Genomic DNA, 16,083 nt, shown 5'->3' with positions numbered 1-16,083 from the left:
AGCTCTGTTCTTAAACAAGGACAAAAAAGCAACTGAAATAGCCCAGTGGTTCTCGCCAGGACTAAGGCAGCAGTCGGTGACACCAGCCCCGCTCCTCTGCAGAGATGCAGAAGGAGAGCGCGTTAGTTTTTAACGTCCTTCCAAAAAGCGACAAGGGAATCTGCAAGTGAAAAGCAGCTGCGCTTACTTTTCCTCTGTGACAGTCTGGCCATTGCTTCGTGTTTCCTCTATGATGATTTTCTCTTCCTCAGGAAGAAGGACTTGGGGGATGGAGTCTTTACGGGAGCCTGTGTACAAGAATTACTCATCAGGAAGAAAAAGAGAGACTTTCTCTGATGCCCACGCCGCTCTGGAGACAGCAGCCTCGTTCTCCCTGCTCCTCTGCAAGCCTGGGGCAGGCTGGGGACACGGGGGCTTGAGCAGCCGCCGGCTATCTGCCACAGTTAAATACGAGCTTATACGTACCGCTACCCTAGAGCTAAAGCAGCAAGTGGAAAGTTTTCAAGAGTGCTCACTGCATCTAAAGCTACATCATGACTTATAAATGAAATAACTCCATTAGGCTCAAGAGCTCTCTTAAGTACCACGGCCTCCCTTTTTTAAATGTACCATTATTTGATAGTTCAGTGATTTAATTTGACATCTCACCAGCAATGATAAATAGTTATATTTCCAGAGTTGAAGATGTTAGATAGGTACTTATGAAACAACTTGTTCTTAAACACGCAGCTGATTGAGAGATAATATTCATGCTTCCTTTCTAAAGCTATATGCAACCTGAGATTACCATCAGGTTTTCAGTGCTGACAGCCACAAGGCACTGACTAGGTTTGCTTAATTCCTAACAAGTGCTGGTGAAATAGCTGTGTCTCATCTGCCCTCCTACCTGCTTCATTCTCTGTGTTTAGAAGAAAAACAATGGCAACTAAACCACTAGGTAGATGAAGCTCCCTTATCTTGAAGATTGAACACCACACAGTTTCCTAGCATGAGTCTCGTTGCTGTATGATGCAACCATCTGTTTTTTCCCAGAGGGGTTATCAGTGTTGCAGGCAGAGTAAGAAGTAAATAATCTGGTTGTGTGCCCACCTGAGCTGAGAGCTTGCTGGAAGCCTGCCCCGGTACAGTATGCCTCAATCACCTTCAGGATCTGAGCATCTTCTTCCAGCGCAGCCGTACCTGTAAAATATTGCAGACAACAGCTATCACAAAAACCAAAGTGCTCTGGCTTCATCTCTCCCAGCCTTTGCTCCCAAGTCCCTTAAGAGAAGAACGTGTTGTTTCCTTGGCTGACACTGTCTCTGGGACTTTGCCTAATTCCTTTCTGAGGTCCTTTATACTTTCTGGCCTTTGCAACATAATGTGGCATTGAGCACCATGATTAACCGGTACGAAAATGCACTTCCAGCTGCTCACCTCAGCAAAACTCGGGGGGGTGATGCCTGACTTTGGGTGCAGGGAACACTGGGAGATGGGTAGGCAGAGCAGCCCTGCTAGGAGGGGTCCGGTACAGGTGCATCAGAGCAGGACTTGGAAACGTGAAGTCTTCATTTCCAGCCCTAGCTCAGCGCTGTCTTCTCGAGGGAGACAACTGACCTTCAGGCTGTACACCGTAGCAGCTCACTGCCGGGTGACATGGCCTTTCATGTAAAACCCTGAGGAGCATCCCAAGTGGACTTCAGGGAGCTGTCAGAACATCCCTCTTTGCAGGTGAACACCCCTGCAGGGATGGGGTCTTTTTTTGTTCCTTGGTCCCCCATGGAAACTGTTCCAGGACCTGCTGGCATGGTCAGGTGAGGGTTTGTCCCAGCTCTCAGATATATTTTGATGACTGTTGATGTGCAGTTTTACTGCAGCTTTTAACTATTTTGAAGTAGTTCCTTGGCTTCGTAGGCAGAACAAGACCACCCACAACCACATGATCTTGTGCTAGCAATCACGAGGAGGGTGGTAGCATGCCTGGTAGTTGTGACTGGGAGGGGATCTGTCAGAGGCCGAGGACCAGTGCGCTTCCAGAAGCCTCCCGTGCTCAGCAGCACGTAGGCTTGCTCACAACGTGAGCATCCTGTCGCATCCTGCGCTGTAAGAAAGGCTGTTCTCAAAGTCCCGTGGAGATCACCGAGCATGCAGAAACCTCCAAAAAGAAGAGAAAAATACACCACTTACTTTTCCGAATAACAAACTCTTCATCGGATGGTTTTCTCTCAGTTTTCCTTTTTGGAAGAAACTTCTTCATTGTTTTTGGACTTTTGCTGGAATCCTATAGAGAAACAGACTCTTGTGTTTAACCAGAACCAAAGGCAGCTCAAACAGCAGAGCAGCACAGCTGAATGCAGCTATCCACGTTTCGCACAACACATTAGAGAACTATAAAGCAGACAATGACAAAGTTGGGGAAAATGATGTTTTCTGCTTTTCCCATGCGCTAGCTGTGGCCCACTGCTCCCTGGCACAGCAGTGGGAATTGCACCTGCAAGTCTGGGACAGGACAAGCTCCTTTAGCGAATTCAACCCTCGGCTAAGACCCTTTAGCCAAAGAATTCAAACACATTCACAGCACTTTTAGTCTCCCCACCAACTCTGTGGTCTTTATTAAGAAACCCTATAATATTGTTTATTTCCTTGACTCAATTTGACTTCTAATATAAAACAGTTGGCAAATGACATTGTTTCCAAATGATTTGTTTGAGAGTATAAATCCCCCACACACATACACAGAGAACAAACAAATACACACAAAGTTAGTGTTTGCTATGACTCCACAAGTAAGAAACACAAGCTTTTATCTCCTTCACAGAGTTACAAGTCTTGCTGATATGGAGAGAATTAGTGTATTAGTAGGTTACATGCAAGATGGATTTTAAGCAGGAGAAGAGGCATGCCAGGAAGTTTAAGTACCATAATACTAAATCCTTCTTGAGACTTATCTCAAAATATATTTGCCAGTCGCCACTGACTCTCACGATAACTTACCAATACAGCCAGGCAAAATTAGGGTCATGCAAGCACAAGAAGGGTGAACAGGAACAAGCATTCTTTGCCACGATAAGCCAAAGAGATGTATCTACCCTTACCTTTAAGATATAAGACATCCTCTACAATGAATATGCAAAGAAAGAGAAGATGAGTGTGAGAGATTGATGATTGTATTGACCAAGTCCATTAAATCCACAATTCTAAAACACATTTAAATGTTAGTCTTGTGATTAATGTGGCACACCCTCCGTACTGGTTTTAGAGCACTATCAACATGCAAAGGAGCACGGTGTCATGCAAAACTGAAAAAATTACATGTGAAACGCATGGTAAGTGGGCATTAATACACTCTAAACACATCAAAATAGAGAACATGCTTCCTCGGTTAGTAGTAGGTTTCTGCAGATGTTGGCTGTCTAAAACGGTGCTTAAAAAGGCAGGACCCATTGACGCTAGCCAGTGCTGCAGCCACCCCAGGCACCCGGCTCCATCCGAGCCCCGGGGAGCAGCTTGGGGTCTGGCCCCATGCTCAACACTAGTCCTGCGGTCTTCAACCCAACCCTGCCAGGATGATGGGATGCTCTGCCCACCCTGGTGACAATCTCCCAGAACTGCATCTTCTCAAAGGGGACCTGCCATCCTCACTGGAGACCTGACAGCGTCAGGCATCAGCGCAGCTGATGCCAGCTCTGCTGGCAGGACAGGGAGCTCCCTGCACACCCCGTGGAGGGTCCCATCCCTGGGATGCTCGGCACAGGGAGCCACGCGGCTCTCCTGCAGGTCTGGCCATCAAAGTCCTGAATCCCAACATTATAAACCTTTCACCTAATGCAAAGCAGGCCGCTTAAAAAAAAAAAAAAGAAGACATAATCTGTAAATCTTTTTCACTTTGCTAACCTGAATCCGGACACACCGCTTTACCCACAGCACCTGCTCTGTCATTTCAAATGATTACTGGCAACAGAACAGGAAAAATGACCCAATTTCAATGGAAAAAACAAGGGTGCTGTGCAGTACGCAAGCAGGTTCTGGGGTTTCCTGAGCACAGCTAGGTACAAGGAAATGCACAATGGATGTCTGAAAATCTCTAATCTTTTAATCAAACTCCCCCACTCCCTTCCCTGCAAATAACCTTTGAAATTTGTATTCCTTCATTATATCTTCATTATAGGAAGGTGACTTGCACCGAGCTGTTAGCATAGTTTATTTTGTGCCCTACTTTAAATTAAAAAATAAAAATAAGAATACAGTGAAATAGGACTTCTGCTTAGTGATTGAGCACCCCAGACAGAGGGACGAGGCAGATGCAGACCTGCTTGGGCCAACAACTGAACTTATTTCACATTTGTCATCACAGGCTCATGTCCACGAGTCCCTCCCCTGGGAGGGGAGCTGCCCCCCAGGCTCAGGCTGACTGACTGGGTACCAGACTGTGCCTGCCCAGCTCCGCTCCAGCTCTGGTAGACCCGTTGGCTTTTGGGTTTCCATCAGCGTGGCCAGCACAGCCCGTTCCCATGCAAACCACATTTTTGGTCCTTTGACACCTTGCACGCTACCATCCCACCTGCAGCAGCATCCCACCCCTTGGGGCTCCCCGCCCGCTCGGCTGCTGTGGCAAAAGCCTCTGGCCTGGTTTCGATGCAGAGAGTTTAACTCCTGCTGTGTGCAGCAGAGGACAACTGAGAAACTGCAAAGGACTGTGGTATTAATGATATCACTCAATCTGTGGTTTTGGCCTACCTTATAAACAAATATCAGCCTTGCACTTCAACGCAGAAAAATTTCTCCTATAATTCAAGCCTCTTCCTATATTTTAATTCACCACACAAGCAAGAAATGGTTTAACCTACATTAGGGATTTGGACCATGCAAAGATTAAGGGTCGTTTCCAGTCTGCTTGGTTGGTTTTTGAACAATTTAATTCCCAAACTGAAATGCGTTGTTTTACAAATTTTAAGAAATAAATGTAACAAAATGCCATGAGGCTACCTAAAATCTCTACCTGGAATAGCAGACCCACAGCCCCCCCGGCTGCTGGGCTCTTCATCCCTGAGTGCTGGGGAGCTGGGGGGGGTGCCAGCCCCCTCCTCGTCCCTGTCCGCACTGGGAGCCCGGGCAGTGACGCTCCCAGGGCTGCTGTACCAAGAAGGGTGGCTGACTCAGAACCGGAGTGCTCATTCAGTAAGAGGAACGTTACCCAAGTTACTGGTGAGTAATCCCAAAAGTTTAATGTGAGGTAGGGAAGGAGAGCACTGCAGTTACAGCAGGGGGTGAGAATCAGAGCTGGGTTGTATTTTGGGTTTCCCCACGCCGCCTCCTACCTCCCAGGCTTGGGGTTTCTGTGGGGGAAGCGATCCCTCGGGCTGCTGCCTCCCAGCAGGCTACGGATGTGTAAAACACTCGGGTGGGCGGCGAAGGAGGGTTGAGCCCCACAGCTGCTGCAGGGAGCCCTGCTCCAGCCACCAAAACACAGGGTGGAAGACACGAGAAATATCAGCAGGCCTTTTTCCTCTTCCTCTTGGTGCAGTATTGCTGCTCGATCCTGCAGCGCCGGTCAGGGCAACGCTGAGCCACTGCTACGGCTCCTCTTGACACAGTATGTCCCGGCAGGGAGCCCAGCTCCCACCCACGGCTCAGACCAAGGCAGGAGGAGGAGGAGGAGGGGAGGCAGCTCCACCACAACACCAATGGGACACACAAGGCTGTGGGACACCCCACCGCAGGACCGGTGACATCCAGCAGCTGAGGGCACTGGCTACAGCAGCCGACAGCAAACATCGGGAATGGGGCTGAGCCTGCAAACACATGTGCTCGTGCTTCACTTGTAGCACAAAGCCAGCCGCAGCGACAAGCATCCATCGCAGGACTGGGGCAGAGTCATGTCTCTCAACATCCCCACTAACCTAAGCTTCTGTGCCCTCGCTATGGGATAAGAACCCCGGACACAAGCACCAGGGATTGCCATGAAACCACGGTCCTCTGCAGGCACACGGGATGATTACCTCTTTGTAACTCAGTGCTGCCGATGGTCTGAGTGGAGGAGCAGGACGGAGGCAGCTCAAGCTCCAGGGCTTGAGGATTTTGGGGGGTTCCAGAGGCCCACGGATCTGTCCGGCTGAACTAAATGTCTGAGAAAATAGATGAGAAGCAAATGAAGACTGTTAGCCACCAAACAACGTAGAGAAGCAGAGGGGGGTGGACAAGAGTTCACTGTAAACTCCTTTGGGACATCTAGGTTGCAACAAAAATAGGGCAGGATACATGTAAAATGGTACAAGCACGACATGGTTACAAGCAAAACTGCAGGCTGTGTCTTACAGCTGTACACATTACCTCAGTATCAAGGTGCGTTGCTGAAACAGAGAGATCAGGCAGCGCTGAGGAACCCTGGGCAGCAGAGAGGCTGGGGAGGTGAGACGCTTACCGAATGAGCGCTCCAGGACTGCGTTTTGGATACGGTGTTGCATGTCCCTTTGGTCAGCCTTTGCAAGTGGTCAAGCCATTCGTGCAAGTCCTGGCTGGTGCTGCAGGACACAGTGATCCGCTCCATCATGTTCCCTGCGGCAGAGCGTTAAATAACCATCTTTAGCATGTGGTAGAGACCCAGGAGGAAACACAGGGTGAGCTCAACTCAGCACAGCAGCAAATGGCTCCTCGGCTGACAAAGTCCAGTGACTACAAAAGGCCAGTGCAAAGATGCGACTGCCCGTCGTGCTCCGGGCACCCAGTGCCAACCAGAGTGGGAGCAGCACAGAAAAGCTAAGGGAACTGGCAAGATGAATGTGTGAGGAATTATTTAAAGTTAAAAGCAAGCAAATGCAACATTTCCATGATTAATAGGACCCTGACGCCAAATACCACCAGCACAAATAGCTGCACTGCAGCCAAGTCACTGAGCATGACAACCATGTATAGCTGCAAGTAATGAGATAAACTGAAGGGGAAAATTGGGAGGAACATTAGGAAAGCTACCTGACGACCAGAGACGTTAATCTGTCAATAAACGAGGCACTCACAGCTGCACGGGATGGACCCTGGACGCAGACAGGGCACGCACGGCACAGAGCAATGCCACGGGGGCCACAACCAGCCCTAGCAGGAGGTTTGTCCCATACGAAACACTATGGTCTCCGAAAGCAGCCCAGAGACAGAGCTCAAGGGCCCTGGGAGGAGGTTGCCTCAACCAGGAGGGAGATGCTCAGGAACTGAGACTTCTAACACATAGTAAAAGAGCAAAAAGAAGAGCGTGGCACAGTGGGTGGGGGGAGGAGGAGGACCAGTACCTCTAGTGGCAGCTGCTGTTTGGACTGGGAGGATGTCCCCAGGCAGGGGCCACACTGACCTGCGATTTCAAACATGTGCTCATTCCCTTCAGCATCTTCCAGCTTTGTCAGCGTCATTCCCGTCAAAGGCAGCTTTCCCTAGGAGAATTGAGGAGGAGTCAATGTCTGCATCTGCTTCCCAGCAGGCGCTGTTCTGCTGGTTTCTGCTGATTCCTTTCTCTTTGGGAAATGCCATTAAAAACTAATCTGTGAAGGCTTCAGACTGCAGGAAGAGTCTCCTCTAATGTATGGATCCAGATTTCCCTGCACAACTAGGTCGAACCCCTGAGAAGAGGCTCCCATGAGAGCTGAGTCACCTCCGGCTCATCTGCCGTCCTTTTCCTTCACTAGGTGCAAACCCTTTTTACAACCAAGTCAGGAGGATGAACTTCCCCCGGTTTTTCTGAAAGCCTTCCCTGTCCCTCTGTTTGGCATGCTGAACTGCCTGCTCACCCTACTCCTGCTGGTGGGTAAAAACGAAAAACCCAGCCAAATCCTTCCCAAATCTTTCCCGTCCCCCTCATCACCCTTGCATAAGACAAACAACACATCAACAGGACAGCATCCTTTTCCTGGAGGGTACTGATGGTTTCAGGCAACTGGAGAAAAGCCAAGCTCCCAACAGCCTGATTGCAGCCATTCAAATGGTAAAACACAAGAAATGCAGTGTTTTGGGGTGCCTCATGGAGTGGAAATTTTGGGCTTTTTACAGCGGGCTTTATAGTAGTGAAGCGTTTTCCAGAGATGGCCCAACCCTGAGAGCCAGCTGGCTGCTCATGTGGGGCAAAACCCTACAGCTGGGTCAGGACACCTTACACACACACACAATTCTTGAGAACAGCATGTAGGACAACATGCTGCGAGGTTTGGGGTTTTTTTTTCCTAATTTCACAGCATTCACACTTACCAAATGGTGTTTAACCAGTTGGCAGGACAAAGGCACTAAGAGTCCTGGCAGGCATGGTAAAACCAAGCCCTGGTTCCCAGCCTGGGGCATTTGCATCACAACAGAGAGGTTTAAGGAAACTGAGGATTTGAATTTGATAAGAGCTATCTGATTTCCTTTTTCACACCTAACGGCTTGCGACTTCAAATTAAGCATGTCTACCTGATAGATGAACCCACTCATCCGTGGGCTTGCAGACAGCATCAGCAAAACGTTTGAAAACAACAAGAAATATCGCTCTTCTTTCTCCTGCGGGGATAAGAATTTAGGTTAGTCCAGTCTGCAATGCATCACAAGCACTTTCCTCCAGCAAACTGAACCTGTTGCAGCTGGAATCACAGCCTGCGAGAGATCACCCCCAAACCAATTATTTTGGCTTTTTTTCTTCACAGCATCTCATTCCTGTACTAGTTTTTCCTGCGTACATTTTTGTCTGCATCCTGCTAATTCTCTTCCAATCATTTCAGAGTGCCTCAGAAGACCAAGACTTTATGTCTCCCAGCATCTCACATCCCAAACAAGACTCTGGGACTAGACTCTACAGGGCTTTGTTTTACAGATCTTCCCTTCCCAAGGAAAAGTTGCTACAGCAAGCAAGCAATTCAGTGATAACACCAAACATGCAGTATGCATGGCTTTAACACCACTGGCGAAGGTCTGTGGCAAGCACTGGTGCAATGCTTTAGGACCAGTAGCACAGGAATCCCTCCAGTTATTTCCAAAGCGCAGTCAGCTCTGGAGGGGGACGTCACAGCAGCCGCCGCGCTGTGCACAGGACGTGGCAAAATGGTTATGCTAATGCACACTTTCAAGTCACTCTCATTTCTGAGTAAGTCACAGGGGGGAAGGAGGGAAAATAATGTGCTATATGACACTGAGAGGCTTCTTTTGCTTGAAAAGTGTGTCACCAAAGGCCTGAAGCTAAGCTCCCGGGGTGTGATGCAGTGCCTGACTCCAAAGATGTGCACACTGAGCAGCTCTTGTCCAGGTGAAATTATTTATCAGCATTATTTGTCAGCACTTTGCTGGCCTGGGGTGAGAGTAGCTGCCGCCTTGCATCGCTGAACCCGTGAGCAAGGGGGTATTTGGACACAATGTCTTTAGCCAGGAGAAAGACCACCGCACTCACCTCACTTCCCCCACACTGTACCATAACCTGGGACATGTAGATGATGTTTCCCATCGTTTTTATGTCCTCTCCTTCCCAGCGCTGGATGGATTCAGAAAGGATCTGCAGTTCGAGTTGTTTCCTCTTCCTCAGCTCTTGGCATTGTGACTGGGAATCACAGCGGGGTGCTTCGTTAGTCAAAGGGCTGGCGCAAACCCAAACCATCCCAACGAAGATGGTTTCACCAGCAATGCTCCCACAGCCACGTGGGCTCAGGGCTGGTCACGTCAAGGGATCAGGAAAGCATGCTTTGGCTCTATTACACAAAGTTGGTTAAAAAAATCACACCCTAGCAATTTATGGAGTAATGAATACGTTAAAATGTCAAAGAAATTGCGAACTGCACTGAGCAAACTTTTCTTTCCAAACCAGTCCTACCTCTGAGAGTACAGGGTCACATTTTCCAAACCAAGACAGACACAGAGTTAAAAGTCTCTAATTTTGCTGCTGCTTAGGGAGACTTTGCCCATTTTGCCCAAACAGCAGAGAGTTATACTTGCAGCAATGCAAAGCCCCCACGAATCAGATGGGTGGATATTTTCTAACCAAAATTTGCAAACCCAAAAGCAGGACTTGGTGCAATATTTCAGCGGCGCAGTAGAGTAGCACAAAAAGACGCTTTTGAAGGTGCCATAATTGAAAAGATTGCACTGATGCTCAGCAGCTGGGGACTGGTAGAGCTCCACGGAGCGCCCAGTCCTTCAGCAGCTTTCAGCAAGCAGAGGACAACGCTGACTGAGCAATGACAGCCCCGCAAATCCAGGCAAAACTTGCTTTAACTGACCCCTCTGCCAATGGGGAAAGTTGCTGCAAAGCCAAACCCAGGCTCAGTTTTCACCAGCTGCTTGTTTTTTTTCCAAACCCCTGTTTCTGACAGAGATTTTCCTCCTTTCCAGCTCAGTTTCATACAAACTCTTTGACTATTCAGATCTTCAAAGAGAGAGGCTGCACTGGGTCTAGTCTGAAAACACACAATTTTGAACCAGACTGTGGGGGCTTCCTTTGGTTTTACAACTGTTGTCTGCTTTGATGGGTGTCCAAATCCAGTGTTCCCAGGATGCAAATCCATATAAAATCCACAGCAATCCATCACAGTCTGTGCAGATGCGATGCGGCTCCACGGTCCCTGCCCTGCCGTTGCTTGGGAGCATCCCTGGTCCTACCACGGGACCACGTGTCTGTCGCAAGGGGCATCTCTACCCATCTAACCTCAAATCTGCACCGAACCTTTGTAGTCGTAATGTAATTACATTAAATTGCTCAGCGCCCAGGTACACATTTCAAGTAACACTGTCCATGACTTACGAGCATTCCTAAAGATTAATGACACCTTGTAATTGAACTGAATTATTCCCCTATTATCTACTAGAAAAAATGGAAAGGGAGCCGAGTTTCTAAGTAAATGTAACATAATCGCCCTTTCCTGTTTTCTATGAACTTTCTCCTCCCCATCTTTTATCTGCACTGCTAAGCATCGAAAACTTGCATCTGCTGTGCTAAGGAAGGAAGTTGGACCACATCTGGAGTGGTTATAGTGAAAGGTATTCGGTGGCTACAAAGCGAGAGAGATTATAGCTTTTTTAATAACCGAAAAAAGCTTTGCCGGGTAAAACCTTTGTGCACGTGGATGGCTTTTCCCCCTCTTTTTCATCTCATTGCAGTAGGAGTTTGAGGGGTGTAGGTAACACAGCTCACAGAAATAGGTTTGTTATCTCTGACTCATCCCTTCGCTGCCGCTTGCTCTGTTCCCCACCGATGGCCACGGTACCCGGTGCCACACATTACCTGCAATATGGTCAAAGCCTCCTGATGCCCAGAGAGCAAACCTCAACAAAACCAAGAGTCGCTCAACGGGCTCAGAGGGGTTGAGTCAGACAGCCGTGTTAACCTTTCACAACTCATCTGAACAAGCAAGGGGTGGTCTAGTTTCAGGTGGCAAATGATTAGGGTATGGAGGCAAAAGGAGATGAAAGGGACCCCGCCGCCACCACTACCCACACGTGGCTTTCTGCAGCGGAGGAGAAAGTCGGAGATCCTCCGTTTCTGCTGCTGGGACCACAGAGCCAGCGTGTAACTGCTGAAACACACAGCCAGAGGGGCAGCTCTAGGCTTGAAACTTGAAATTAAGATTCTTTATAACCCATCTTTTCCATTCCAAAAGACCTTTTTTTCTAATGAGGAGACAAATGTCAGGCTTGACTCACTCTTCGTGAAATGCAGCTCTGAAATGGAGTGTTCTATTTTAAGAATTGCCACCTACCACAAGGGACTTGAAGGATGTGATGGCTTTCAAAACCTCTTCGTGATCTGCATGCGCCTCCTAGCGAAGGGAGAGAAAAATCCCTCAGCCACCAGCAGCAGCAGCTGCCCTGCGCAGCACCCACTGCCCCGGCGCACCCAGGGCTGCAGAGCTCGCAGGGTGCTGGGGGATGTGGGGCTCAGGCAGCATGGGCTGCAGGAGCAGGCCAAAATCCCCCAGGTATCTTCCTCACCACCCTGTTCAATGTGACACGCAGCTATGCAATTCATGCATACCAATTTAATGAGTGTAAAGTGGCCAGAGCAAGAGCAGGTATGATTTTACTTCGAACAAACTCGGCTTGCAAAGAAAATCAATCAAAACAGGCAGAGGTGCAGGGTGGATTTCTGGTTTCACCTTCAGGAGGGAAGCTTCCATTGGCATGCAAGGTATTCCAGCCATTGCCTCATCAAGGGTGCAGTTTCCATGAGCATCAATGGGAGCCTCACCTCTGGGTTTAAGGGAGGGCACGTCTGAGCAGAGAGCTCTTGAGCCAGGGAGGGGAAAATGGGATGCTGCCCCTTATCTCTGACTGCAGCTGCCTTCTGGTACTCTCCCAGCACCTCCTCCTGGGCATCTAAGGCCCTACATCATAAGCTCTTCACCATCCAGACCTCATGCCAAGCAAATCCTAAGGTCTCTAGGTTGTGATGGAGCTGTCCCTGCGGCCGTCAGAGGCTGCCTGGGATTGCTCACCTCTGAATCCGGGACGAGGGCTGCCCTGAACATACCTGCCCTGTCTCCAGCTGCACAGCAGTGCAGGGAATGCTATGGCATATATCCACACTGCATACATCTATATTGCATACATCCATACTGCATACATCCATACTCTTCCCACGGCATCGCAGCTTAAACCTCAACCCTACTGATTCATGCAACAAAACCCCCACACTTGGCTTAGAAACTAAGAGAAATAGCTGATGTGTGCGTCCCCGAATCCACTGCTGACCCCATACAGCATCCTGCAAAGAGCACGCTGTCTCTGTACGGGCATGGTGGCTGCAGCCAAGCTCAGCTCAGTCCCTGCAGCTCAGCTAAGCCAGGTGAGAGCAGGACAGGTCAGGTCTGTAGTGTGCCTACAGTGCAGGCTCTTATGGCCCCTCCTATGCAGAAAAAACCCTGGCTCAAGCACAGAGGTTTTAATCCTCTGGCTGGGATGTGGATTTGAATGATCATGGCTAAGCATGCTGAGTAATTAACAGGTAATTAATACTGGAAGAGGGAAAAAGCAAACCTAGTTAAAAATAGACTGTTACTTCTGTTTTCTTCACCTCCTTGCACCACCCCTGAGGTTTGCATCCCCGTGGCTGGAGTGCACCAGCAGGCAAGAAGCAGAGCTCCAACAGCAGAGATCTTTACAGTCCCCGGGGGGAGAAATGTCCTAAAGCAGATCTGCCACCTGCCGAGGAAGTCTCTGTCCCCCCTCACTGCTCTCCCTGCTCCCCAGCACTCGCTCCTCCGCCCCCGTGTCTGCACCGGCTGCCAGATCAATGTCTGCCTGTGCGGCTCTGCCTCCACCCAGTAGCACAAGCCTCGGGTGAGGGGTGGGGATGTGCCTGCGAGCTGCAGGAGCAAGCAGCTGGGGATAGGAATCTCATAAAATGATAATAAAAACACTGATTTATTACCCGCTGTCCAAATAAATACCAGCTGTAGCCTGACCCTGACCTCTACTTTTACTTGTGCTGGAAATGGCCCATCTTTGAGGAAGGGCTGGGGCGAAGAGCAGACAATGCCTTCCCACAACATCCCCCAGACTCCACCGCTTTCCCACTTTTAATCTGAACGGTAGATAACGTCCCACGGAAGTGGAACACCTCCTTGGATAGGTGGTAAGTACTTTTAGCAACGTGGTGCTCAAATACCAACGGGCAGAGGTACCTCTTGCAGCTTGGGGGGCAGCTCTTGCAGTATCAAGGGGCACAGCCTGCCCAGCAGTCTCACATCCCACCTACCTCCATGTGCCGCTCCAGCTCCTGCAGCAGTGTCACATATTTATCCAGCCTCAGGAAGGGTTTGCTAAGGCTCGTGGTTAAGATGAGAATGCCTGGGTTGGCCGCACCCTGGCTCTCCATGAACTTCTCCAGCTCATCACTATAAATAGAGACAACAACAAGAAGGAGGGCTCGCCACCACTCAAGGCTGTGTTTTGCTGCCTCCCACGCTCTCCTGATGGCTGGGGCTCTGCTCCGAGCTGCGCCTTTTAAAGGCAGCCCAGCCTCCCCTCCAAGCATCCCCTGCCGCAAACCTGGCAGGGCAGGCAGGGAGCTGCGAGCTTCCAGCCAGGCAAGACCCCGCTCCCCGGGGACGCAGGGGAGGATGCTGCGTGGTGGCGGGTGTTGGTGTGCACAGCCTCTGGGGTACATCGGTGCCAGCAGCTGGTCCCCTGGCACAGCGAGGTGGCACAGGGCCCGGCGTCTGGTGGACAGCGGGGGCTGCAGAGGCTGGTGCTGTGCTGGAGGATGCCGCAGCAACGTGCCGTGACCCTGCTGGGAGCTGTGCTGCTGTTGTGAGCTCGTACATCGCTCTGGAAAACATGGCTTGTGCATGTCAGCACATTTGTCAAAGCTGATTCTTTGACTGATCGAAGAAAAGGGTTCAGACTGAGGAACCACATGAATGAGTCATTTACAGGAGCCAGGCTTTTCGTTAGGCTGAATTAAAGCTGGATTTCAGCAGGTAAATAAATATATGGTGAGTTCCCATTACAGAATGGGAAGACTTAAACAGTATAGGCGGGGTCCTGGCTTTCCCATCACTGCGGGGAGGACCACTAAACTGCATTAGGGATGACACAGTTGTAGTCTTTTGGCTTGGCATTCTCTTTAGCATGACATCACACAGATTCAAGTGTCTACTCAAGTGGGACATGTTGAAGGAAGATGTTATTACCGCGATCTACCAATGACTGTGCAAATCGACCATTTGGTTGAACAGCAGCTCAATCATTAAATTGGGTAATTCCGGGTGACTTGATGACCGCCCTCCTTTTGCAACGATGTGCCCCACACCGTGGTGCCACAGGGAAACACAATCCCATCTGCCGGTGTGTGAGCACTTCAGCAGTGGGTCTGAAACAGCATCTGGGTCCTTCAGCAAGTAAGAATCACAGGAGATGCTACTGCAAGGGCTGAGGTTGCCTCTGTTTTACCCAAGAGTCCTGTATGTGCAGACAGGACCTGTGAGACCAGCTCTGAAGACAAGCAGCATGACTTGTCTCCGTGCTGGAGCTGAGAGGCTATGCTGAAGAGCCCAAAGCCCCAGCAGTTTTCCCAGCAGCAGGATCCCATGTTATTCCCCTTGCCCTATTGTCAAAATTCAGGTCAAAAGCCATGCCAGGCCAAGTATTAATAATAAATGTAACTTTTTAAAGGAGGGATTTCAGTCTGAATCTCCTCTTCCATCACTCACCTGTGTTGCGTGAGGACGTTGACTGCGGACGGGTGGTTAGCACAGTACGTCAGGTACAGGGACCTGAACTGGGGCATCAGGTTCATGAAACAGCCTCCCACGCGCTGCTGGTTCTCGGGGAGCCTACAGACGCCAACACACCAGCCACAACGTTAAGCCTCTTGATCTGCACCCTGCAGCTACGGCACTCTCAGGTACCTGCCCAGGAACCACCCGCTGCATGGGGACATTCCCAAGTCACCGCATAACTGCGGCACCGAGCAAAATACCCACGCCTGCCACTTGGGAAGGAGGAAGAAGGAGGTCCTCAGATGGGACTGGGTTTCTGTGGTGCAGACAGCGAGTACAACAACCCATTATCAGCCCGTCCTGTCCCACCAGCAGAGCTGCAGCTGGGATGCCGTAGCCCACTGCAGCTGATGAGGATGTGCTGGAAAGCACTGGGTGCAATGGAGGGGTGGTCCCACTGTCTGGGCTGCCCATGAATATGAGAGAGGAGATGGAGAGAGAAAGGGAAGCCACAGCCTGAATACATTTCCAATATTCAGTCTTTTCCCCATCCCTTTTCAGCCCTTCCAAAGGAGAGGCTGGGCTAAGGCTGAACATGTGTGCCAGCCTCCCCGCGAGAAATTATTACCTCTAATAATTTGCTGTTTGCTCCCTGGCAATCCCCATCTTCATGCCTGCCAGATCTCCCACCCTGCATGTGTCTGCATCTTTGGTCTAGTGACACTTTCACGTTAGGTCTAGTGACACTTTCACGTTAGGTCTAGTGACACTCTCGTTCAGCAGATGCCTTAACAGTAGAAATGTCAGAGTTTCTTCTGCCTTCCCTCCTGCCAAAGCACTACCTGCTGCCTTTCTTCAATCCTGTTATTTTCTTCTATATTTAACAAGTCTAAGACAGCAGCCAGGAGGAACATTAATGAACGTGTCTTTCTATTATTTTTAGTTGCAG

The 16,083-nt window shown here is 49.8% G+C and overlaps 1 protein-coding gene across 2 annotated transcripts in view; it reads right to left on the bottom strand.

Annotated features, from left to right (window-relative positions):
• The window catches only part of ARHGEF6 (Rac/Cdc42 guanine nucleotide exchange factor 6), a 45,535-nt gene that overhangs the window by 4,051 nt on the left and 25,401 nt on the right, over window positions 1-16,083 (bottom strand). For both annotated transcript variants that reach the window (XM_009287563.1, XM_009287561.1), the window contains 12 exons: window positions 15,126-15,248; window positions 13,670-13,808; window positions 11,673-11,732; window positions 9,374-9,520; window positions 8,407-8,493; window positions 7,319-7,397; window positions 6,401-6,534; window positions 5,979-6,104; window positions 3,075-3,095; window positions 2,167-2,260; window positions 1,090-1,179; window positions 188-287 (listed from right to left, as the gene is read on the bottom strand). In XM_009287563.1, the coding sequence (XP_009285838.1) occupies window positions 188-287; window positions 1,090-1,179; window positions 2,167-2,260; window positions 3,075-3,095; window positions 5,979-6,104; window positions 6,401-6,534; window positions 7,319-7,397; window positions 8,407-8,493; window positions 9,374-9,520; window positions 11,673-11,732; window positions 13,670-13,808; window positions 15,126-15,248 (1,200 nt within the window). The remainder of the gene's footprint in view (window positions 1-187; window positions 288-1,089; window positions 1,180-2,166; window positions 2,261-3,074; window positions 3,096-5,978; window positions 6,105-6,400; window positions 6,535-7,318; window positions 7,398-8,406; window positions 8,494-9,373; window positions 9,521-11,672; window positions 11,733-13,669; window positions 13,809-15,125; window positions 15,249-16,083) is intronic.

Source organism: Aptenodytes forsteri, unplaced genomic scaffold (genome assembly GCF_000699145.1).
Source record: "Aptenodytes forsteri isolate BGI_AS27 unplaced genomic scaffold, ASM69914v1 Scaffold265, whole genome shotgun sequence".
Classification (NCBI taxonomy): domain Eukaryota; kingdom Metazoa; phylum Chordata; class Aves; order Sphenisciformes; family Spheniscidae; genus Aptenodytes; species Aptenodytes forsteri.
This window is presented reverse-complemented; position numbering and strand designations above follow the sequence as displayed.